At 43.0% G+C, this 25,612-nt stretch overlaps 2 protein-coding genes across 3 annotated transcripts in view; both read left to right on the top strand.

Annotated features, from left to right (window-relative positions):
* The window catches only part of LOC106090293 (uncharacterized), a 139,328-nt gene that overhangs the window by 84,238 nt on the left and 29,478 nt on the right, over nucleotides 1-25,612 (top strand). For both annotated transcript variants that reach the window (XM_059368321.1, XM_059368322.1), the window contains exon 4: nucleotides 2,131-2,252. In XM_059368321.1, the coding sequence (XP_059224304.1) occupies nucleotides 2,131-2,252 (122 nt within the window). The remainder of the gene's footprint in view (nucleotides 1-2,130; nucleotides 2,253-25,612) is intronic.
* Nucleotides 3,919-25,571, top strand: LOC106090291 (ribosomal protein S6 kinase 2 beta). The gene is made up of 2 exons (XM_013256436.2): nucleotides 3,919-6,385; nucleotides 23,736-25,571. The coding sequence occupies exons 1-2, from the start codon at nucleotides 4,378-4,380 to the stop codon at nucleotides 24,368-24,370; spliced, it is 2,643 nt and encodes an 880-aa protein (XP_013111890.2). The 5' UTR covers nucleotides 3,919-4,377; the 3' UTR covers nucleotides 24,371-25,571.

Here is a 25,612-nt window from a genome sequence, read left to right as displayed (position 1 = left end):
GGGGCCAGACCACCTCCCAATAATTCTCACCATCGACTTCATAACCTCTGAGCGCCGGACGTTTATCAATCAGAAGAAGGACGATTAGGCTGACTTCAGAGAGTATACCAATCGACGCTTTAGTGAACTGCCACCCCCCTTGGATGAGCTAGTGGCCGAGAGGAAATTCTGAGAGATCATTAACGCAGCAGCCGCTCGCTTTATACCAGCCGTTCGAATACCCCAAGTGCGGCCCAATTTCCCGGCGCAAGCAGTGGTACTCGCAGTCGAGCGTGATGGGATTCGTGGTATGGACTCCTCTAACCCCAGAATCAGCGAGCTGAATCTGGAAATAAACAGGGTAGTCAACGAACATAAACGGAACTTGTGGCTGGAACACTGGGAGCAATGTATCTTAGGCACCGGTGTAGGCAAACTGTGGTCTACTGTTAAGTCATTCTCGAACCCCGGTAGACGGGATGACAGGACCTCAGTCACTTTTGGTGAAATAACCGTGACTGATGCGAAGAGATGCGCCAGGTTGTTCAACCGTCAATTTGTTGTGCATCCCGAGAGTGACAGGGCAAGGAGGAGAGCCATTCGCCGTGTTCGTGGTCTCCGAGCCGATGAACAGCCATCACAGTTAACCGTGAGCGAAGTTACGAATGTCATCCGTGGCGCCAAATCATCTAAGGCGTAGGGCCCCTACGGAATCTCTACTTTAATGTTGAAGAATCTGTATTTACCTGGAGTTGAGTACCTCACTACTGTCCTCAACCTGTCTTTGAACACTCTTACAGTTCTCGATGTTTGGAAAATGGGCAGAGTGATCCCGCTACTGAAGCCTGTATAGGACTTGAGGGGGTCATACAGGCCGATCTCCCTTCTCTCACCAGTAGCAAAGACGCTTGAGGCATTACTCCTCCCGAGTCAGGTAGGAGAATTTCCATTCGCCGAGCAACAACATGGATTTCGAAGACTGCACACCACAACAACTGCTTTGCATGTCATCACCGCACACATTTGCTGTGGCTTCAATCAGCCCAGGCCATGTGATAGGACAGCCCTCGTGGCAATGGCCTATCAAAGGCATACGACATGGTCAACCATGCCAAACTATTTCAGGACATTGCCAACACGTCCTCCAGCCAGGCCTAAAACTCTGGGTCGCGAATTATCTGTGTGGTCGCCAGTCATTTGTGGAAGACATACGACATGGTCAGCCATGCCAAACTATTTGAGGACATTGCCAACACGTCCTCCAGCCAGGCCTAAAACTCTGGGTCGCGAATTATCTGTGTGGTCGCCAGTCATTTGTGGAATTTAGGGATAAGAGGTCGACGCACCGTAAAGTGAAACAGGGAGTTCCCCAAGATGGGGTGATATCTCCGGCACTGTTTAACCTCTACCTATCCTCCATTCCACCCCCTCCAGACGGCATAGAGATCGTATCATTTGCGAACAATTGTACTTTCATGGCATTAGGCACGTTGACATCTGCGATAGGTTGAAGATATCTGCCACCAAATCTTCAGCCACATTGTTTACTACAAATACGCGTGAGGTGAATACTAAGCTGACTGTGATGGTCGATGGAGAAATGATTCCGGCCATCAAGTGTCCCAAAATACTTGGCGTCATATGTGACAGCTCTTCCACATTCTCCCCACATGCCAAAGCAATTTGCGATAAAGTCAAAAATAGAAACAAGGCCCTCAAGTCACTTGCTGGCAGCACTTGGGGTGCAGACAAAGAAACCTTGTTGACCACGTACAAAGCAATTGGCCGGCCGGTGGTAAGTTATGCAGCGCCAGTGTGGTCTCGTCAACTTGGTGACACGCAGTGGAAAAATATTCAGATCTGTAAGAATACCGCCCTCCGAACTGCGACAGGCTGTCTCCTATGTGGACCACCTGCATCAGGAGACAAAGATCCTACCTGTGCGACTACATAACTACATGCTGATGCCGACGTGCAAGACGTATGTTCCGATTCTAACCAGGGACCGCACGATACACGTCAGCTGTTTAACTGCTCTCACAGTCCAATCGGACATCACGTAGCACTGGTTTTCAATATTTTACATTATAAGTTTAGGTTTTCACCATATTTCTAACCATTTTTTTTTCAATTCCTTTCATTTCTTTTCAGTTCGATTTACTAAATTCCAATAATGAAATTTCGGCCGCCTCTGGTTTAATTTTTACTTTATTTCTTCATTTCGTTGTGAGCGTTGTCTCCGTGTATCGATGTGCATTGCAAATGTGTTCAAGGTAAGTGCATGTAAATTGTTGCCCTTCAAATATATCTATTCAGCGACTAACGTATTATGAATGCAAATGAAGTCATACGTTGTTTTATTACGATACAATTTTAACGGTCGTATAACGAAGTAATTGGTATGCTGTTTAGTTAGCGCAATGGCAACACCAAATACGTTAATGGTCGTTATTATTGCGCAGTTGCTAAATTTAGTATTACAAAAGTTATCGAAATCGATAAAATTTAACTTTAAGACATATCGATTACATCAACACGGGAAATAGTTAATCGTTGATCGTTTAAAAATATATACACAAATATAGTAACAAAAAATATTATAAAACAGGAATCAAAAAATTTATTAAAATGCTCCTTTGCGCTCTTTATTAATATTAAATATTTAAATTATTAAAAATTAAAAAAAAAAAATAACTGAAACATGGAATTCCAGGATTCACTGAATAAGGTTATGCCAAGTGATGAGCCGACATATTTTTTTACCCTCCACCATAGGATGGTCATTCTGTTTGTAACACCTCGAAATATGCGTCTGAGACCCCATGAAGTATATATATTCTGGATTGTCGTGACATTTTAAGTCGAACTAGCCATGTCCGTCCGTTTGTGTGTCGGAAGCACGCTAACTTTCGAAGGAGTAAAGCTAGGCGCTTGAAATTTTGCACAAATTTTTTTTTATTAGTGTAGGTCGGTTGGGATTGTAAATGGGCCAATTCGGTCCATGTTTTGATATAGCTGCCACATAAACCGATCTGGGGTCTTGACTTCTTGAGCCTCTAGACGCGCATTTCTTGTCCGATTTGACTGAAAAATTGCACATGGTGTTTTGGTATCACTTCCAACAACTGTGCTAAGTATGGTTCAAATCGGTTCATGTTTTGATATAGCTGCCATATAAACCGATTTTGGATCTTGACTTCTTGAGCCTCTAGAGGGCGCTAATCTTATCCGATTTGGCTGAAATTTTGAAAGAATTGTTTTGTTATGACTTCCAATAAATGTGATAAGTATGGCGCAAATCGGTACAGAACCTGATATAGCTGCCATATAATCTGGGATCTTAACTTCTTGAGCCTCTAGAAGGTCCAATTCTCATCCGATTTGGCAGAAATTTTATACAACAGCTTCTCTCATGACCTTCAACATACGTGTCTGATATGGTCTGAATCGATCAATAGCTTGATACAGCTCCCATAAAAATCGATCTCCCGATATTGCTTCTTGGGCCCCCACAAGGCGCAATACTTTTCCGAATGGACTGAAATATTCCACAATAACTTCTACAATGTTTAGCATTCATTTATGGTCCGAATCGGACTATAACTTAATAAAGCTCCAATAGCATAACAGTTTTTATTCAATATTCTTTGTTTGCCTAAAAAGATATACCGTGCTTAGAACTCGGCAAATGCGATCGATCCATGGTGGAGGGTATATAAGGATCTGCCCGGCCGAACTTAGATTATTCAAAAACATTCAATGTAAACGTGCTATTAAGTTGGTAACATTCCCAACCCAATGTCAACGTGACATGAAAAATAAGTAGCCCCAAACTGTGAACGTTGTGCGCCTTTATTTAAGTAGTAGTTATCGATTAATCATACAGCCAGTTGTAATCGACAACTATGTATGCTATCGAATTGCTACAACTTGACAATAAAGTAAAATCGAAAGTAGCCACAACAAAAAAAAAGAGTCGCTAATGAGCAAAAACACAAAATACATGTTTTTTATTGAAAATTCGTGAATAATTAACGCTGGCGAGTGCGAAATAACAAACCGGGAGTACTTCGCGAGAACCTACACATAGCATTAGTGCCTCTCCGCAAAAATACGCGTTAATTAATGTTTTTCCAGTGAAGGCCAGCAGTCACGCTCGCCTACGCCTTCTTGCTGGTTTGGTGGAGGTCATCATTTAGTTCGTTGTGTGTGCGTGCGTGTGTTTTGTTCTTCCGTTGTTGTCGTTCTCTCGGATTTCTATTGTTTGTCGGACGTGAAAATATTGTTGAAACATTGCAAACCACTTAGTGTGTGCGTGTGGAGTTTTTGTGCATTTGGGGTATTGCAACAACTGCCGCCATCACGTTAGCTTCCCAGCAGTTTTCCTTCAACGCCACCATGCCGTTGGCAGATCTGCATAAAGATCTAAGGCAACAGCAACAACTGGGCGTAACAGCTTCCAATCTACCCTCCTCCTCGTCCAATTGCCAACTCAATGAACATGTGGGTCTGGCACGCATGCAGATTACTTCCTCCGGCTGCAGCAGTCTGGCGGTGACCCCCATGGAGCACACTCCCACGGATGAGGAGAGTGCTGGCATTACAACGGTCGCCACTTGTCAGAGGCGACAACATCATCATCATCATCACCAGCAACTTGCACAGCCCAATGATCCATTGGGACTTCGTATTGAATCTTCTTCGGAGCTGCAGGCAGCTTTGGGGAAACAAAAAAATTTGGAGGCTTCCTCCTCAAATGACCTAATGGATTTGAGCGATTCCGAGTGTTATTCAACAGCAACTCACGGCGATGACTGCGAGAATGAATTTGATATACGAGAGGTCATCAAGGAAGGCCATGACAAGGCAGACCCTTCACAATTTGAATTGCTTCGTGTGTTGGGCGAAGGTTCTTTCGGCAAAGTGTTTCTAGTGCGTAAGGTTATTGGCAAAGATGCGGGAACTTTGTATGCCATGAAGGTCTTGAAAAAAGCCACCCTTAAGATCAAGGACAGAGTGCGCAGCACAAACGAACGTAAAATCCTGGCCGACGTTGGGCATGCTTTTATTGTAAAACTGCACTATGCATTCCAGACACCGGGAAAACTTTATTTAATATTAGATTTTCTAAGGGGTGGCGACCTGTTCACCCGCCTTTCCAAGGAAGTCATGTTCACGGAGGAGGATGTTAAATTTTATTTGGCCGAATTAGCTTTGGCCCTCAATCATCTGCATTCGTTGGGAATTATTTATCGTGATTTAAAGCCTGAAAACATACTGCTGGATGAGAATGGTCACATAGCGTTGACGGATTTTGGTCTATCCAAACAACCCTTAGATGGCTCTAAGACCTACAGCTTTTGTGGTACCGTCGAGTATATGGCCCCGGAAATTGTTAATCGGAAAGGCCATGATTTTGCTGCCGATTGGTGGTCGTTTGGTGTATTGATGTATGAAATGTTGACGGGAAATTTACCATTCCATGGCCAAACGCGTCAGGAAACAATGACACAAATTCTTAGATCTAAGCTGGGCATGCCGGAAAATCTTTCACCTGAAGCTCAAGCTTTGCTAAGAGCTCTGTTTAAGCGGAATCCACAAAACCGTCTGGGTGCAGGCCCCAATGGCATACTGGATATCAAGGCCCATTGTTTCTTTTCCACCATAGACTGGCTGCATTTGGAAAAGAAAGAGGTAAGGCCACCTTTTATACCGGCTGTGTCGCGTGACGATGCCTTTTACTTTGATGTGGAGTATACCTCAAAATCACCTCGAGATTCACCGGGCGGTCCCATATCGGCGTCGGCCCATGAAATCTTTAGAGGCTTTAGCTTTGTGGCGCCTATGTTGCTGGAACAAACCCTTAACAATCAAACTCAATCACCACCCTCACCCTATCTAGCGTGTCAGGAACCTGCCCGTACATTGCCCGGTGTGCTGCCCGGCAATTTCCACAACGATTACAATGTCCTGCAAGAATTGGGACGTGGCACATTCTCAGTGTGTCGCCTGTGTGAACACAAATCCTCGAAGAAACATTTTGCTGTGAAAATAATCGAAAAAGCCGCCTACATGGCCAACTCATCTTCGTCCGACTGTTGGGAGGAAGTGGAAATTATGTTACGTTATGGAAATCATCCCAATATTGTTACCCTATTCTCTGTCTATGAGGATGCATCTTCCGCCTACTTGGTTATGGAACTACTAAAGGGTGGAGAACTTTTAGATCGAATATTGGCCGTTGGCCAAATGTGTGAAAGTGAGGCTAGTGCTGTATTGAGGACTATGGTATCGGCTGTTGCATTTCTACACGAACATGGTGTGGTACATCGGGATCTGAAACCTTCGAATATGATTTATGCTAGCATGAAACAAACCCCGGAAACTTTGAAACTATGTGATTTAGGTAAGTTTGGATGGAGAGTGAGTGACGAGGACAGAAAAATGGACAATTATGACAAGTTTTTAGGAAGATAATTTTGGAAAAAAAACGAATTGTTTTCTGGAGTTTTGAATTGATTTTGAATCAGAAATTGTTTAAAGGCAATTTCCGTAACAGCGCTCATTGCGGTGACATAATTTTGTTAAGGGCTACGCGACACCTGTTGCAGAAAATTTGTATAATAAGATAGCAGCGCATGTAGAGTATTTGGAAATATGTCTTAGACTGGGGTAATTACCATTCATTCAACTTTGGGGTATCTTTTTATCGAAGATTAGAATATCTTAAATTTGTTTGATTCTGTTGAGCATACAGATCCAGGAACTCCGCGACTAAGATGGAGTGCTTGCAGAGGGATCTGAGTCATGTGAGTAGGGAACTCGCTGAACGGGTCAATCCGGTACTTACAACCGGCTGCCATGGGATTGTGGTTGGCAGGTAAACAGGTGAGGTGTATCCTTTGATCCCTGGTTACAAGAGGATACACATCCATCACATTAGCGTCAATCCCATTCCAATTAGAATTTTTGCGGCTGCATCAGTTAAGCCAAAACTACACTGTTTTTGACGAGAAAACTTAACTTTGTCAGGTGCTAGGGGCGCCATCCTTATGTGCATGCTACGTTTAGTTGAATATCAAGATCTAAAGTGATCTAGTAGTGAATCGAGTAAAGTTGGCTGTACGGATAAACATCTAACACGTTGACTTTGACCCTAACATAAAAAACCACATAATTCATAGACCAGCGACTTAAGGGATGTGTGGGCAATGTAAAGCTTGGCAGGGCTGTTCGTTGTTGTTGTTGTTATTGTCGGTCAATCCGGTACGTACAAAAGGCTGCCATGTGATTGAGGACTGTTCGTATCAAAAGCCTGTGAGAGTATTGAAGACGGCGCTTTAACACGGCTTGAACTCCTTTGGGCCTGAGCTAATATGGCGGTCAAAGTTTTCTTCGTGCTTTGCAGATTACAAAATCCAAGCTGATGGTTAGCACATTAAAATTCTCTAAAATGCAGCGGCAGCAATAGCGCTGAATCGTCTTAGCTACAGGACAAAGAAGAGAAATCGGTCTGCACGACTCTCCCCTGCATGAGCCCTTTCCCAGCTAAATTGCGGTATAACTCTGCCCATTTTCTATAACTGGTTCAGAGATAAGTGGAAAGACTTAGTTAGGTACTCTAAACTCAGTTAATTCAACATTGTCAGAATCAGTGAAGAGACTCCGTCGTGCTTCAGTGCCATAGATGATTTGCAGTTGCTGATAACAATTGGTTGTTGTTGTTGTAGCTACATTTGCATTTGGAGGTGGCGATCCTCGTCAAGTTCTCATAGATGAGCAAGCTTATTCCGGTCTACGCTACCGCTCGCCGCGGAAAACTGATGACCATTGGGTATTTAAAGGTTCCAATAACTCGCCTTGTAATATCGAGCATCATAAGCAATCAGTATTTAAGCAAGAGCCGGAGCCGCCCAGCCCCCACTAAGATTCTCCTCTCGATACCGCCGATTGTCTGCAACTGCAATTACAGCTACTCCGTATGGAGCATTCCACTATCCACACCCTGTGGACGCGCTCGATAGCTCTCAGCTGAGCTCCTCTGAGCATCACATAGACTGGAACTTTGAGGTATTGTTGTAGCCACATTTTTCATGTGGAGGTGGCGATCCTCGTCAAGCTTCTACGTGAACATGCTCGTTCCGGTCCAAAGGACCGATCGCCGGGGGAACAAGGTGGCCATTGCTAATTTAAAGAAGCCAATAAATCGCCTTGACTATTCGCTCAATACTGCTGATTGTCCGCGACTGCCGTCGTAGCTACTCCGTGCGGAGCATTTCCAGGACACGCCCGGTGGCTCGCAGCTAAGTGAACATGCTCGTTCCGGTCCAAAGGACCGATCGCCGGGGGAACAAGGTGCTAATTTAAAGGCGCCAATAAATCGCCTTGTCATATCGAGCACTCAGTATTTGTGCAAGAGGCGGAGCCGTCCGGCCTCTCTTTGAGACTCTCCGCTCGATACCGCTGATTGTCCACGACTGCCATTGCAGTTACTCCGTATGGAGCATTCCACTATGCGCAACCTTTGGACGCGCCCGCTAGCTTGCAGCTAAGCTTCTAGTGACAGCAATAAATACCACACAGATCGGTCCTCAATGTTCTAGCATGTGTGGTGCTTACAGCTATCCTGTGCCGGGACTTTGAGGTGATCATCGCTGTCACGAGAATCTTAACTACGAGCTACCGGCCGCGTCCACAGGTTGCGGATATTGAAATGCTCCATACGGAGAAGTAGCAACGGAATTTTCGGGCAATAAACGATAACGAACGGAGGGTCTCAGTGAGAGGACGGGCGGCACCGGCTCTCATAAATACCGAGTGCCTGTGATGTTCGATATGACGAGGCGACCAATGGCCTTTCGGACAATCAACGATATCGAACAGAGAGTCTCAGTGAGAGGACGGGCGGCACCGACTCTCATAAATACCAAATGCCTGTGATGTTCGATATGACGAGGCGACCAATGGCCAACCTGTTCCGCTGCGATAGGGCCTTTGGACCGGAACGAGCTTGCCTAACTACAGGAGCTTGGCGAGGATCATCACCTCTACATGGAAATGTGACTACAATGTACCGGATTGACCCGATGGAGTCCTTCATCGGCAAAGACTGCCGCCTCAGTGAACAACACACTGCTACAACAACAACAACAATGACACCCATATCTGATCTCAATCTTCCAACATGTGTGGTGCTTATAGTAACCCCGTGCCGGGATGATTGATATAATAGGGATCCATGTCGCATGTTGGGCAGAGACAAGAGATGCCGTCGTCTTATCTCGATCGGTGCGAATTTATTTTGCTACACCTTCTGGATTTCCTTTGTGTCAGAGTCTTTCTCTCACCATCCGCATTGAGCAATGGGCGTCCAGCCTAGGGAACTCCATGTTAATCTCTAAACTGATTGGACATCCTCCTTGTTAACTACCCGTAGACCGGTTTGAAGTTCACATAAGACCTCTTCAATGAGTTGAAGAGATCGATTTTTGGAGATAAATCGATGGAATCGAATGTCTTCTGTGCATCCACAAAGGCTTATATGGGTTGTCATGGTACCGCGAACGCGGAGCAGCTGTTAACATTTTTGCCTAAAAAATAATATGGAGGGAACATCAAATATGTGATGTGATCATCTTTCTAATGCTGGCGATATGTGTGTGGTCCTAATCATGTAAAACATCTCTTCTAAGTGGTTGTTGTTTTTGTAGACACATTTGGATGTGGAGGTAACGATACTTGTCAAGCTCCTATAGTTAAGCAAGTTCGTTCCGATCCATAGGAACGATCGATGTGGGAATATGATTGCAAATTGCAAATTTATCCATCAACATTCCATTAAGGGACAGGGGCCAACTTCTCATAAGTCAATGAGTGCTGTCCGATTGATGTTTAAGCTCAATGATAACGGACCTTCTTTTTTATAGCCGAGTCCGAAAGGCGTGGTCAGTGCGACACCTTTTTGGGGAGAAGTTTTTAAATGGCTTCTATGCATGGCATAGTACCTCACAAGTGTCGCCAACATTAGGAGAGGATAACCACCACTGAAAATTGTTTTTGATGTTCTCGCCAGGATTCGAACACAGGCGTTCAGCGTTATAGGCGGACGTGCTAATCTCCCCGCTACGGTCCACCACTTCCACATTTGAATGTGGAGGTGACGATTTTCGTCAAGCTCCTGCAAGCTCGATACGGTCCAAAGACCAATCGCAGCAGGAACATGGTGGCCTGTTGACGCGCCCGGTAGCTCGCAGCTAAGCTTCTTTAACCATGCCCAAAAGCAGATTTAGAATCCATTTACGCGATGATCAACCAAATGCACATTTTTGTCCATAAACATTCCACTAAGGAACAGGGGCAATCATCTCACATATCAATGAGTGCAGTCCGATTCAAGTTTAAGCTCAATGATATGGGGCCTCCTTTTCAAAGCCGAGTCCGAACGGAGTGCCGTAGAGCGGCACCTCTTTGGAGAGAAGTTTTTACATGGCATATTACCTCACAAATGTTGCCAGCATTAGGAAGGGAAAACCACCGCTGAAATTTTTTTCTGATGTTCTCGCCAGGATGCGAACCCAGGCGTTCAGCGTGAGCTCTAATTTGTGTGGTGTTCGAACAGCACCCAGGCGTTCAGCGTCATAGGCGGACATTCCGCTACGGTGGCCCCCCAAAAAATAACCCACCAAGCGGTTATCAAAATCGAAATCTACGTCAAATACTAAAAAAAATGGAAAAATGGAGGTCACCGTATCGGAGAAGTAAGCTTATCCGCCTATAACGCTGAACACTTGGGTTCCAGTCCTGGCGGGAACACCAGCCAATTTTTCAATGGTTGTTTTCCCCTTCTAATACCCGCGGCATTTGTAAGTTACTATGCCATGTAAAAACTTCTCACCAAAGAGTTGTCGCACAGGCCATTCGCCGCTATAAAAATGAGACCCGTTATCATTGAGCATTCCGACATTTCCGAACTTTGAACTCCAATTTGTGTGGTGTTCCTCGTTATAACGAGAAACTTAGCTGGGAGCTACAGGGTGCTTCCACAGGTTTCGGATAGTGAAATTCTCCATACAGAGTTGCTGCAACTGCAGTCGCGGACAATCAGCGATAGGAGGCTCTCAGTGAAAGGCCGGGCGGCACCGGCCTTTGTAAGTAACTATCCCATGTAAAAACTTCTCTCCAAAGAGTTTTCGCACTGCGGCACGCCGTTCGCCGCTTTAAAAATGAGACCCGTTATCATTGAGCTTTCCGACATTTCCGAACTTTGAGCTCCAATTTGTGTGGTGTTCCTCGTTATAACGAAAAACTTAGCTGAGAGCTACAGGGTGCTTCGACAGGTTGCGGATAGTGGAATTCTCCACACAGAGTAGCTGCAACTGCAGTCGCTGACAATCTGCAATATCCAGTGGAGAGTCCCAGTGAGAGGCCTGTGATCTTCAATATGACAAGGCGAGTTATCGCAGTCCTCGTGGTCCCACAGCAATTGGTCGTATGAACCGAAACGAGTTTTCTCACCTATAAGAGCTGGACGATGATTGCCAGCTCCACATGCAAATGTGGCTACAACAACAACAATCTTTTGGTTCCAATTGTGACCAGGGACCTCACGACACACGTCACCTGTTTAACTCCCCTGCCTGACCCACTTTAAATAACCAATGGTCGGAGCTTACTCATCTATAGGAGCTAGGAGATTGCCTCCTCCACATATAGACATGTGTCAACACAACAACAACAACAAAAATATCTGTTTTTAGCCTAAAGGAACTTTGGTAAAAATCGATTCATATTTAGATATGCAAAGCAAATTTGCCCATGAACATTCGATTAAGGAACAGGGGCAAACTTCTCACAAATCAATGAGTGCTGTCCGATTCAATTTTAAGCTCAATGAAAAGTTTCAAGGCGTGCCGCAGAGCGGCATCTCTTTGGGGAGAAGTTTTTACATGGCAAAATACCTTACAAATGTCGCCAGCATTAGCAGGGGATAGGTTAGGTTAGGTAAGAGTGGCAGTCCTTTACAGACTCATTTAGACAATTTTAAGTCCATTGTGATACCACAGTAGCGACAGACCAAGGCTTCTGGCGGGAATCGAACGCACGACCACTGCACTGGTAATTCAAGCACGCTACCAACTCGGCTACCGGGGCGCCTAGGAGGAGGGGATAACCACCCAGGTGTTCAATGAAAAGTTTGAAGGCGTGCCGCAGAGCGGCATCTCTTTGGAGAAAAGTTTTTACATGGCAAAATATCTTACAAATGTCGCCAGCATTAGCAGGGGATAGGTTAAGTTAGGTAAGAGTGGCAGTCCTTTACAGACTCATTTAGACAATTTTAGGCCCATTGTGATATCACAGTGGCGACAGACCAAGGCTTCTGGCGGGAATCGAACCCACGACCACTGCACTGGTAATCCAAGCACGCTACCAACTCGGCTACCGGGGCGCCTAGGAGGAGGGGATAACCACCCAGGTGTTCGGCGTCATAGACGGACATGCTATAATCCTCGCTACGGTGGCCTCCTATTTAGATATGGCTCCCATAATTATGTCTAGGGTTGCCCAAAAAGTAATTGCGGATTTTTTAAAAGAAAGTAAATGCATTTTTAATAAAACTTAGAATGAACTTTAATCAAATATACTTTTTTTACACTTTTTTTCTAAAGCAAGCTAAAAGTAACAGCTGATAACTGACAGAAGAAAGAATGCAATTACAGAGTCACAAGCTGTGAAAAAATTTGTCAACGCCGACTATATGAAAAATCCGCAATTACTTTTTGGGCAACCCAATACATATCGACCGATTTACACATGTTTGTTGTTGTTGTTGTAGTCACATTTTCATGTGGAGGTGGCGATCCTCGCCAAGCTCTTGCAAGTGAGAAAGTTCCTGCCGGTCCAAAGGACCGATCGCTGCGGTAACAAGGTGGCCATTGGTTATTTAAAGGTGACAATAACTAGCGTTATCATATCGAGCATCACAGGCACTCAGTATTTGTGCAAGAGCCGGTGCCGCCCGCGGCCTCTCACTGAGATTCTTCGCTCGATACTGCTATTTGTCCGCGACTGCCGTTGCAGCTACTCCACGCGGAGCATTTCCACGACACGGCCGGTGGCTCGCAGCTAAGCTATTGTATATGAGCAAGTTCGTTCCGGTCCAAAGGACCGATCGCTGCGAGGACATGGTGGCCATTGGTTCTTTAAAGGTGACAATAACTCGCATTATCATATCGAGCATCACAGGCACTCAGTATTTGTGCAAGAGTCGGTGCCGCCCATCCTCTCACTAAGACTCTCCGCTCGATACTGCTGATTGTCCGCGACTGCCGTTGCAGCTACTCCGTATGGAGCATTTCCACGACACGCCCGGTGGCTCGCAGCTAAGCCATTGTATGTGAGCAAGTTCGTTCCGGTCCAAAGGACCGACCGCTGCGGTAACAAGGTGGCCATTGGTTATTTAAAGGTGACAAGAACTCGCGTTGTCATATCGACCATTACAGGCAATCAGTATTTGTGCAAGAGTCGGTGCCGCCCGCGGCCTCTCACTGAGACTCTCCGCTCGATACTACTGATTGTCTGCGACTGCTCCGTGTGGAGCATATCCACGACAGCTAAGCTCCTGTATGTAAGCAAGTTTGTTCCGGTCCAAAGGACCGATCGCTGCGAGGACATGGTCGGTACCGCCCGACCAGTGCCGCCCGGCCTCTCACTGAGACTCTCCGCTCGATACTGCTGATTGTCCGCAACTGCCGTTGCAGCTACTCCGTGTGGAGCATTCCACTATCCGCAACCTGTGGACGCGCCCGGTAACTCTAAGCTAAGCTTCTTGTAACAGCAATGAACAACACACAGATCGTACCTGAATGCTCCAGCCTGTTTGGTGCTCACAACTATCCCGTGCCGTGCCCGATTTACACTTATAAGGACGAAGTGACCACCATTTTCAAAAATCGATTTAGTTTTGAATATAGCTCCCATATGGAGATATTGCCCAAAAAGTAATTGCGGATTTTTCATATAGTCGGCGTTGACAAATTTTTTCAACGGCTTGTGACTCTGTAATTGCATTCTTTCTTCTGTCAGTTATCAGCTGTTACTTTTAGCTTGCTTTGGGAAAAAAGTGTAAAAAAAGTATATTTGATTAAAGTTCATTCTAAGTTTTATTAAAAATGCATTTACTTTCTTTTAAAAAATCCGCAATTAATTTTTGGGCAACCCAATACTTCCCGACGGAAGGACTTTATCGTTAAAACCCGAAAGCCCGATTTTGATTACATACCCATGGATTCTTTTTCAAATTTTGTTGGAATTCGTCGCAGCCTCCGATTTTAAAAACAGCTTTGTCGATTAAAAAATTGATCCCCCCCATGGATTCTTGCTCTAATTTTCTTAGATTTCGTCGCAGCATCCGTTTTTACAACAGCTTTGTTGATTAAATAAAAATTGATCCACCCTACTGTACACATTAGCACATGCCTTAGGTAAATTCCTTTCTTATTCACATCTAAATAACTCAATTCAAAATATATTTTACCATCCCATAGCAGATTTTTACCTGTTCAAATGGTTGAAATAAACCAAATTTCTATGAAATTGCATTTCATGCCATTTGCTGTCGTCACACAGTTCGGGGTATGCTTTTTTTTTTTTTGGACTTTAATCGAAATGGCAGAGTACGACTCTATATGCCAGGTTGTACTTCCGAAGTTGGTGTCCCCACCAACTGTAAATTAAAACACGTGTATTAAAAATACAGAATTAAAACCAATGTACAGTTATAACTGTACTGTGTATAACGATGACTAAGCATCGAATCCCGAAGCGTCCGCTTCAGACGAATTCTAAATGCAAAGTCGGGGTATGCTTTGAAGTGTTTATTTGTCTTTTAATAATGCCTTGGGCTGTTGGTTGGCTGCTCGATCTATGTGGAAAACAGTGCCCGGTAAGCCGGTAGTAAACATGACAACACATATGTTAGAGGCCACAAATTAAATAAACTCCCACGAACGTTCAAACATACACCCGCGCATACTATACGCGTCACATAATGAATTCTCCATCTGGAAAAATGTAAACGACTCCGAATTTTCCAAACAAAACAACAACAACAAACGCAAAGGAATTTTAAACCACATGTTGTTGTTTAATAAACAAACAATTTAAATCACATAAACAAACAATTTAAATCACAACCATCTTCGCTCCATGTTACAAGTCAACCTACGCACTTGCATGGATGCTCTCCCACTCACTTTCAAATGCTTACACTCAGACACACACACACACACACACACACAGATACACACGCTCAATTACACGTAAGAACATTTCTATAATTAGAACCACCCTTAATCAAAAAAGAATGGAATAGATGACTCTGGCTGGATGGACAGACGGATGGACGGACACATGAATGGCAAAAGTATTGCAGGTCGTTAGCTGGCTGAGTTGACATGGACACTATATTGTCATAGTACGCACACAACCCTCCCAAGTTGAGTTGGGCTGTAGGTCGGGCTGGGTGGATGATAACTTTGGTGGGGGGAGGGGGGGGTAAAAAAGAATTTGTTGTCGTAGTGGTGGTAGTAAAATGCGATTTACTACCATAACAACCATTTCATATTGTTCCATACATACCATTCATACATCCATTTCATATTGTTCCATACATCCATTCCTTTCAATTGGCATCTGTTTTTGTATTTTTGTGAAAAGTAGGGGGTTTAGGAGGCGAACGTACATACATATGTGCAAGAATGTACAATTGTACAGCCCACATATGTATTCTACTTCGCCACCATTGCCACCAAACTGTCTTCCAGGCCCCACATACTCTAGCTAATGTTCATTCTCCTTCGTCTGGTATGAGGTCACATAAACATTACAACAAAAGTCAATTGTTATTAGCAAATATGAGCAATGTGGAGGCACGTTTACACCACTTATTTGCTTTTTGTTCTCCATTTGATTTGTAAGTGAAGATAATTTCCACCAATAGACCCTATACCATGTGATATGGATGCACGATTAATTGCCGGGGCTTCTATGGAAGTTGTTGGTGGGTGATATTCATCCCCCTCTTTCAACCAGCATGGGGTTTCGCGAAAAATTTGTTGCTTTCCTATTGATTGGCTTTAGGTGAGATTTTTCGTCCTCAAATATATTGATTAGCTCAAGTGGGGTACGTAGCAGAGGAGCACAACAGTTTCTTCCACACTGTCCCAACGAGCGTAAGTGATGTCTCCAATTCTTTTTAATATGGCCAAACAAAATGTATTATTGTCTTAAGTTAGTTTAGGTTTAAGTGGCAGTTTGCCATCAGACTTAGTTAGACGTTTTCGTCCTTTGTGATACCACAGGAACAGAAGAAGAAAGATGCCTTCTAGTTGCTAACGTTGAACCATCCAGATCGCTTTAAAAAGCCCAATAACTTGCGAAAGTTCACTTCCGCTAAATCAGACAGGTTCTCAAAGAAATGAGAACCTAAAGTGGAACTCCTTCTAACTGCTAGTGCGGGACACACTAGCTCTATCTAGTCTATTCTTCTTCTATAGTCTGTTCTTCTTCGATGTCCTCACAGCTTCTGCAAAAGTCATTGCTGGCAACCTTCAGTCTGTCAGCATGTTTTCCGATTAGACAGTGACACAGAAGGTGTTCTTTAGTCTGTTCTTCTTCGATGTCCTCATAGCTTCTGCAAAAGTCGTTGCTGGCAACCTTCAGTCTGTCAGCATGTATTCCGTAAGACAGTGACACAGAAGGTGTTCTATAGTCTGTTCTTCTTCGATGACCTCACAGCAAAAGTCGTTGCTGGCAACCTTTAGTCTGTCAGCATGTATTCCGTAAGACAGTGACACAGAAGGTGTTCTATAGTCTCTTCTTCTTCGATGTCCTCATAGCTTCTGCAAAAGCCATTGCTGGCAACCTTCAGTCTGTCAGCATGTATTCCGATTAGACAGTGACACAGAAGGTGTCTCTTCTTCTTCGATGTCCTCACAAAATTGCAAATTTTGCCCATGAACATTCCACTAAGAAACAGGGGCAAACTTCTCACATATCAATGAGTGCAGTCCGATTCAAGTTTTAAGCTTAATGATAAGGGGCCTCCTTTTTATAGCCGAGTCCGAACGGCGTGCCGCAATGCGACACCTCTTTGGAGAGAAGTTTTACATGGCATAGTACCTCACAAATGTTGCCAGCATTAGGAGGGGAAAACCACCGCTGAAAATGTTTTTCTGATGGTCTCGCCAGTATTCTAACCCAGGCGTTCAGCGTCATAGGCGGACATGCTAAACTCTGCGCTACAGTGGCTTCGATGTCCCCACAGCTTCTGCAAAAGTCATTGCTGGCAACCTTTAGTCGGTCATCATGTTTTCCGATTAGACAGTGACCTGTCATGACGGACACAATGACTGAGACGTCTGTTCTAGCCAATGACAGCAAAGCAGTAGACCTCTTCAAGTCTAGATGAGGCCACATAGTTTTGGAATGCTCACAGCCCCCTCTATGTGACCATCTATCATTCGTTGTCCCTCGGGCCTGGTCCTGAAAACTTAGCTTACATGTCGCTAGAGGCGTACCCACAGATTCCAGTATCCCTGGAATATGTAGGGTGGTTCCTAGTCTCTCAAGCTCGTCTGCTTAACAATTCCCTGGGATATATCTCTGGCTCGGCAGCCAGAACAGGTGAATTTTGAACTGTTCAGCCATATCGTTGAGAGATCTGCGACAGTCGAGGGCGGTTTTTGTGTTCAGAAATACGTTCTCCAGGGATTTAATGGCTGCCTGGCTGTCTGAGAAGATATTTATGCCAATCGTCGTAATGAGCAGCCAAAGCAGGTGAATTTTGAACTGTTCAGCCATTTCGTTGAGAGATCTGCGACAGTCGAGGGCGGTTTTTATGTTCAGAAATACGTTCTCCAGGGATTTAATGGCTGTCTGAGAAGATATTTATGCCAATCGTCGTAATGCTGTTATATCTTAGCCATTCCACCACTTCCTTAATTGCAAGGATCTGTGCTTGATACACACTGCAGTGTTCGGGTAACCACTTCTAGATCTTTAGAGTACACCCCAACGCCCAACTGGCCGTTTAGTTTGGAACCATCCGTATAGAAGTCTATGTAACTTCTGTTACCAGAGATATCGTAGTTCCAATCGGTTCTATCAGGAATAGTGGTACAGTAGTTTTTATCATCTTTCTTTTTATTGTCTTAGGGAGAAAGTCTTTTTCATGTTGTCTTGAATGCTATGAAACGGCCACTTTGGCAAGAGGATGTTTCCAAAAAGGAAGGAAATCAAGTTGCATTTAAAGTCCTAAAGTCTCGAAAACAGCACACCAATATGGTTCTCTTGCTGTCAAAGAAAATACAATGGTAGACATTGAGGGTGCCTTTAATAGGGTAACACCAACTTCAATCATGAAGAAGCTGGAAACTCTGGGCGTGAATACTACATAGGTAAATTATATACAGATAAAGAATTTGAAGTTCCAGAGAGTCGGGAAAACGACTTCCAAGTCATCAACTAGCAGGGACTCCCATGTTATTAAGTAATCGCGCCGCATATAGCACGGTGCCACGCGGCAACACCATCCCCACGCAGAACAGAAGGATGGCCCGAGTGAGAGGAGCACTCAGTCTGATGGCGGTCTTTGTTGCCACATAGACAACATACATGTAGGTGCAAAGGCATAAGATCGGGAAAGACATTCAGCGTCTTTCTCAGGGCACTTCGCCTTACCCCAGAGATGAGCACTGCCGCGGTACCCTGTACCTTTTCGATCATCCTGCAAATGGCACAATTGTCCAATACTTTGTGCCTCACCAGGCAACCATAGGCGACAATTGGTCGAACGACCGTTTGTTTCCTCTTTGGGAAAACGACTTCCAAATCATCCACAAGCAAAGTCTCCCATGGTATATAGACAGTCGCGCCGCATATAGCATGATGCTACGCGGCAAGACCATCCCCCCCGTAAAACAGAAGGATGGTTGGAGTTAGAGGAGCTCCATGTACTTGACTCCCCCTCAGTCTGATGTCACAGACTACATACATGTAGTGCAAAGGCATAAGATCGAGAAAGACATTCAGCGTCTTTCTCGGGGCACTTCGCCTTACCCCAGAGATGAGCACTGCCACGGTAACCTGTAAGATCGAGAATGACATTCAGCGTCTCTCTCGGGGCACTTCGCCTTACCCCAGAGATGAGCACTGCCACGGTAACCTGTACCGTACCACCCAAATCCCCACACTAGGGAAAGATGTTTGCAAGGTTTCAATCCCGTGGCAGCCGGTTGTACGTACCGAATTGACCCGATGAAGTCCTTCATCGGCAAGGGCTGCCGCCTCAGTGTACAACACACTGCTACAACAACAACAACAACAACATGTTTGCAAAATTGTAATTTTTTAGTAAAATGGGTTTGCTAGTTTTTTTTGTACCCACCACCGTATGATAGGGGGTATATTCATTTAGTCATTCCGTTTGCAGCACATTTCCGACCCTACAAAGTACATTTATTTCGGATCGTCGTAAAATTCTAAGACGATTTAACGATGTCCATGTGTCTGTCCGTCCGTCTGTTGTGATCACTTTAGAGCCTTCAAAAATTGAGATATTGAGCTGAAATTTGGCACAGATACGTCTTTTTGATGCACGCTGATTAAGTTCTTGAACGGGCCAAATCGGACCACATTTTGGATATAGCTGCTATATAGATCGATTTTCCGATAAAGGGTCTAATGCCCATAAAAACTTTATTTTTCATCCGATTTTGCTTAAATTTGAAACAGTGAGTAGTTAAAGACTCCCCGACATCTGACCTAAATATGGTTCAGATCGGACTATATGTAGATATTGCTGCCATATAGACCGATCTCCCGATAAGGAGTCTGAAGCCCATAAAGGCTTTATTTATTACCCGATTTCGCTGATATTTAAAACAGTTTGTCATTTTAAGCCTCCCAACAACCGACTTTAATATGGTACAGATCGGACCATATTTAGATATAGCTGTCATATAGACCGATCTCCCGATAAAGGGTCTGAAAGCCATAAAAGCTTTATTTATTACCCGATTTTGCTGAAATTTAAAACAGTGGGGTTTTTTAAGTCTCCCGACATCAAATATGGCTCAGATCGGATTATATTTAGATATATGTGCCATATAGACCGATCTGCCGATAAAGGGTCTGAAGCCAATAAAAGCTTTAATTATTACCCGATTTCGCTGAAATTTGAAACTGAATTTTTGTGAGCTTCACGATATCCGACCTTAATATTGTTGAGATTGGTTTATAGTTAGGTATATCTGCCAAAAAGACCAATATTTTGATCCCTTAAATTGAATAGTGACATATATATTAGACCACTCAATGTCATGTCCGTGTCGAATTTGTGTGCTTAAGTTATCCAATTTTCACCGGATTGTTACGAAATGGTGTTTACATATATACCCGAGGTGATGAGTTTCCAAAGTTCGGCCCGGCCGAACTTAATGCCTTTTTTCTTTTTTAAATGCCAATATTGTTCTAAACATATTTCCTATTAGAGTTAACACAATTTGTAATAATTACACTTAAAACGCGGAGGCCACCGTATACTTACTGAACTCGCAGGCCACTGTAGTGCAGGGGTTATCCGCCTATGACGCTGAACGCCTGGATTCAAATCCTGGCGAGACCATCAAAAAATGTTCAGCGGTGGTTATCCCCTCCTAATGCTGGCGACATTTGTGAGGTACTATGCCATGTAAAAACTTCTCCTCAAAAGAGGTGTCGCACTGCGGCACGCCGTCCGGACTCGTCTATAAAAAGGAGGTCCCTTATCATTAAGCTTAAGACTTGAATCGGACTGCACTCATTGATATGTGCGAAGTTTGCCTCTGTTCCTTAATGGAATGTTCATGGGCAAATTTACATTTTTGACCCTATAAAGTATATATATTCTTGATCGTCGTCAAAATCTAAGACGATCTAGCCATGTCCGTCCGTCTGTCTGTTGAAATCACGCTAGGAAGACTGTAGCGTGAATTCAAACAGAAAATTGAGATATTGAGCTGAAACTAAGCATAGATTCTTTTTTTTTTTTTTGCCCATGGGCAGATTGAGTTCAAAGATGGGCTATATCGGACTATATCTTGATATAGCGCCCATATAGACCGATCCGCAGATTCAAGGTTTTAGGCCCATAAAAGCCACATTTATTATCGGATTTTGCTGAAATTTGGGATGAGTTGTGTTAAGACACTTGACATCCTTCTTCAAATTGGCCCCGATCGGTTCAGATTTGGATATAGTTGCCATATAGATCGATCTCTCGATTTAGGGTTTTGGGATCGTAAAAGGCGCCTTAATTGTCCGATGTCGCCGAAATTTGAAACAGTGAGTTGTGCTAGGATCTTCGACATATTTCTTCAATTTGGGCCAGATCGATCCAGATTTGGATAAATCTGCCATATAGATCGATCTCTCGATTTAAGGTTTTGGGCTGTAAAAGGCCCGATGTCGCCGAAATTTGAACCAGTGAGTTGTGCTAGGACCTTCGACATCCTTCTTCAATTTGGTCCAGATCGGTCCAGATTTGAATATATCTGCCATATAGATCGATCTCTCAAGGTCTTGGGCCCATAAAAGGCGATGTATTATCCGATTTTGCCTAATTTGGCCCTTCGACATCCTTCCTGTATTTGGCCCAGATAGACCGATCTCTCGGTTTATTTTTTTGGGACCATAAAAGGCGCCTTAATGGTCCGATGTCGCAGAAATTTGGACAGTGCGTTGTGTTAGGCCCTTCGACATCCTTCTTCAATTTTGCACAGATCGGTCCATATTTGGATATAGCTGCCATTTAGACCGACCTCTCGATTTAAGGTTTTGGGCTTTTAAAAGGCACATTTATTGTCCGATGTCGCCGAAATTTGGGACAGCGAGTTTTGTTAGGCCCTTCGACATCCTTCTTCAATTTGGCCCAGATCGGTCCAGATTTGGATATATCTGCCATATAGATCGATCTCTCATGGTCTTGGGCCCATAAAAGGCGATGTATTATCCAATTTTGCCTAATTTGGGATAGAGAGTTATGTTAGGCCCTTCGACATGATTCCTGTATTTGATCCAGATCGTGCCAGATCTGGATATAGCCCCCATATAGACCGATATCTCGATTTAAGTTTTTGGGCCCATAAAAGGCACATTTATTGTCCAATGTCGCAGAAATTTGGGACAGTGCGTTGTGTTAGGGCCTTCGACATCCTTCTTCAATTTAGCCTAGATCGGTCTAGATTTGGATATAGCTGCCATATAGACCGATCCTCCGATTAAGGGTCTTAGGCCCATAAAAGCCACATTTATTGTCCGATGTCGCAGAAATTTAGGGACAGTGCGTTGTGTTAGGGCCTTCGATATCCTTTGTCAATTTGGCTCAGATCGGTCCATATTTGGATATAGCTGCCATATAGACCGATGCTGCTTTTAAGGGTCTTAGGCCCATAAAAGGCACATTTATTGTCCGATGTCGCAGAAATTTAGGGACAGTGCGTTGTGTTAGGGCCTTCGACATCCTTCTTCAATTTAGCCTAGATCGGTCCAGATTTGGATATAGCTGCCATATAGACCGATCCTCCGATTAAGGGTCTTAGGCCCATAAAAGCCACATTTATTGTCCGATGTCGCAGAAATTTGGTACAGTGAGTTGTGTTGGGGCCTTCGATATCCTTTGTCAATTTGGCTCAGATCGGTCCATATTTGGATATAGCTGCCATATAGACCGATGCTGCTTTTAAGGGTCTTAGGCCCATAAAAGGCACATTTATTGTCCGATGTCGCAGAAATTTAGGGACAGTGCGTTGTGTTAGGGCCTTCGACATCCTTCTTCAATTTAGCCTAGATCGGTTCAGATTTGAATATAGCTGCCATATAGACCGATCTCTTGATGTAAGGTATTTAGCCCATAAAAGGCGCATTTAGTACCCGATTTTGTTAAAATTTGAAACAGTGAGTTGTGTTAGGCCCTTCGACAACCTTCTTGAATTTGGTCCAGGTCGGGCCAGATCTGGATATAGCTGCCATATAGACCGACCTCTCGATTTAAGGTTTTGGGCTTTTAAAAGGCACATTTATTGTCCGATGTCGCCGAAATTTGGGATAGTGATTTATGTAAGGCTTTTTTACATCCGTGTCGTATATGGTTCAGATTGGTCTATATTTGGATATAGCTGCCAAAAAGACCAATATTTTGTTCTACAAAATTGAACAATGACTTGTAATTAATACCTTAAGCTCAATTTTGATTTCTTGGGCAAACCAAAAACATTTTTAGCCTTTACAAATTGGACCACCCTAATAGAGACCAATATCCCAATTTATGGTCTAAACGTTGACGTTTTACGCTTATAACAGCGAATCCTCCACATTCAATACGACTATGGTCCAAATCGGTTAACATATAGCTGTCACATAGAACAATCTCTAGATTTAAGGTCTTGGCCACACAAAACGTGTATTTATTTTAATTTTGCCAAGGTTTGTATAACAGCTCATGCTGCTGAAGATATTTTTTATTAAGTTTACACATGAATCTGGTGTACTCATTCTTAGAATGAAGTCTCCCCTTTGTGCATTGTTCTTCAGATTAACAATTCGTTTTTACCGAAATTTTGTAAGACTTTCGACTACATGCTGAAATGATCGGCCCATTAAAATATTCCCAATATTTTCTGCTTATTGTAAATTTGAATTTTGCTCATCACATTATATAGGTTTTGCCAAACAATTGCGTGCCGATAATGGTCTGCTGATGACACCATGCTATACAGCGAATTTTGTTGCCCCAGAAGTATTAAAAAGACAAGGCTATGATTTGGCCTGTGATATATGGTCTTTGGGTGTTCTATTATACATAATGCTCTCGGGTCGAACACCATTTGCCTCAACGCCAAATGATTCACCAGATGTGATATTAAAACGTATTGGTTCGGGACAAATTGATTTCTCATCATCGCGATGGTCCAACATTTCGAGTGCGGTCAAGGTGTTATTGGGCCAGATGTTACATATTGTGCCAGAAAATAGGCCAACGGCAGAGAAGATACTACAGGAAACCTGGTTGAAGGAACAATCGGCGGGTACGGTAAGATTAACCGAGTATTATGTGCCACCCCAAAATGCACAGCAGGCAGTCACAGGACAACAGCAGGGTGGTTACAATGCCAACACCACGGGAAGTTTCACACAAAATGCCAATACAGCACGCGAGGCCAATGCGGCTTTGCGTGGTGCAGTGGATGCTACCTTCCGGGCCATAGCTATACCACAGGCTGCCAATGTAGGACCAGTGGCTGATTCAATGCTGGCCAAACGGCGTGCCAAAGATCGGGCCAATGTACAGACGTAATCGAAAGTTCAAAACTGGACTACATTTCTCATCAAATTGAAGCTGAAAATTTTAAGATAAAAGTTTGAAATTTGGAGTGTGTTGGGGTTGAAGATTTTGAGATTAGTAAAGCTTTAAGAACAACTGAAACTGAAAAACACACTCCCAACACATTAAGACAAAATTTACTAAAAAAAAAACAAAGAAATTTAAGAAAATCGCATAACACGAGTTGTGAACCACTGGCTTACTTTTTTTCTATTTTACGAACAAACAAGCAAAGCAACAAAAAGGAATCCAAATCCAAGAGCACAAAGTTTTTACTAAAGTAAAAGTAAACAAACAAACAAATAAAGAAGAATAACAAAACCGCAAAAATAAATAAATCTACACTATATCTATATATATATACATATATATATATACATGAAGAATAAATACATAGTATGTATATGAAAATAACTATTGCTACCAAGAAGAGCTTCTTAAGAGGCCTTTTTCTTAAGAAGTCTCCTCTTTCAACAATCTTCCATTTATATATTTATCGCAAACAAGTTAATTATTTATTTTATATAGCAAATTATATATGTATATGTTTTTTAATCATCATATTATTTTATATATATATTCACCACCCACCTATCCAACTACACCTACAACTCTTACTATTTAAAGCATTTCTAAACTAAATTTTTCTCTAATTTCTAATTTTCTATATTTCTGCTATATAGATTTTTTTTAATTTTAAAAATTTTACAATTCATTTCTTGTAAAAAAACACATCATAACCATTTTAAAATTATGAAAAAAAAAACACTTTTTAGGAAATATGTTATAGTTGTATTTCTATTATAATTGTTTTTTTTTATTTTTTTTTTGCTTGTAATAATTAATAATAAAAAAAAAACAAAAAAACAATAGTGAACATTATTTAAGATTTTCTTTTTCACCTTGCACATGTTCTGCATCGTACAATGCTCTTTGTCGCCACTCCCACATAGTCTTTGGAGGATGATGTTAATGACATTTTAATCTTGGCCAAACGTATGTGTCATCATCATCCACCATTGGAAGACCAAAACCACAAATACTGCATTGTTTGTTATATTAAAATTAAATGTTTCTTTTTTTGTTTTACGCTAAGTAACCACACATTGGCAGATAAAACCTTGCAGTTGTATTTTTTTACTATAACAGGTCTATAAAAAGATCCATTTTAAATAATTATGGTTGCCCAAAAAGTAATTGCGGATTTTTCATATA

This window comes from Stomoxys calcitrans, chromosome 4 (assembly GCF_963082655.1).
Source record: "Stomoxys calcitrans chromosome 4, idStoCalc2.1, whole genome shotgun sequence".
NCBI classification, from domain to species: domain Eukaryota; kingdom Metazoa; phylum Arthropoda; class Insecta; order Diptera; family Muscidae; genus Stomoxys; species Stomoxys calcitrans.
Note: the sequence above shows the minus strand (reverse complement) of the source record. Positions and strands in the feature narration are given on the sequence as shown.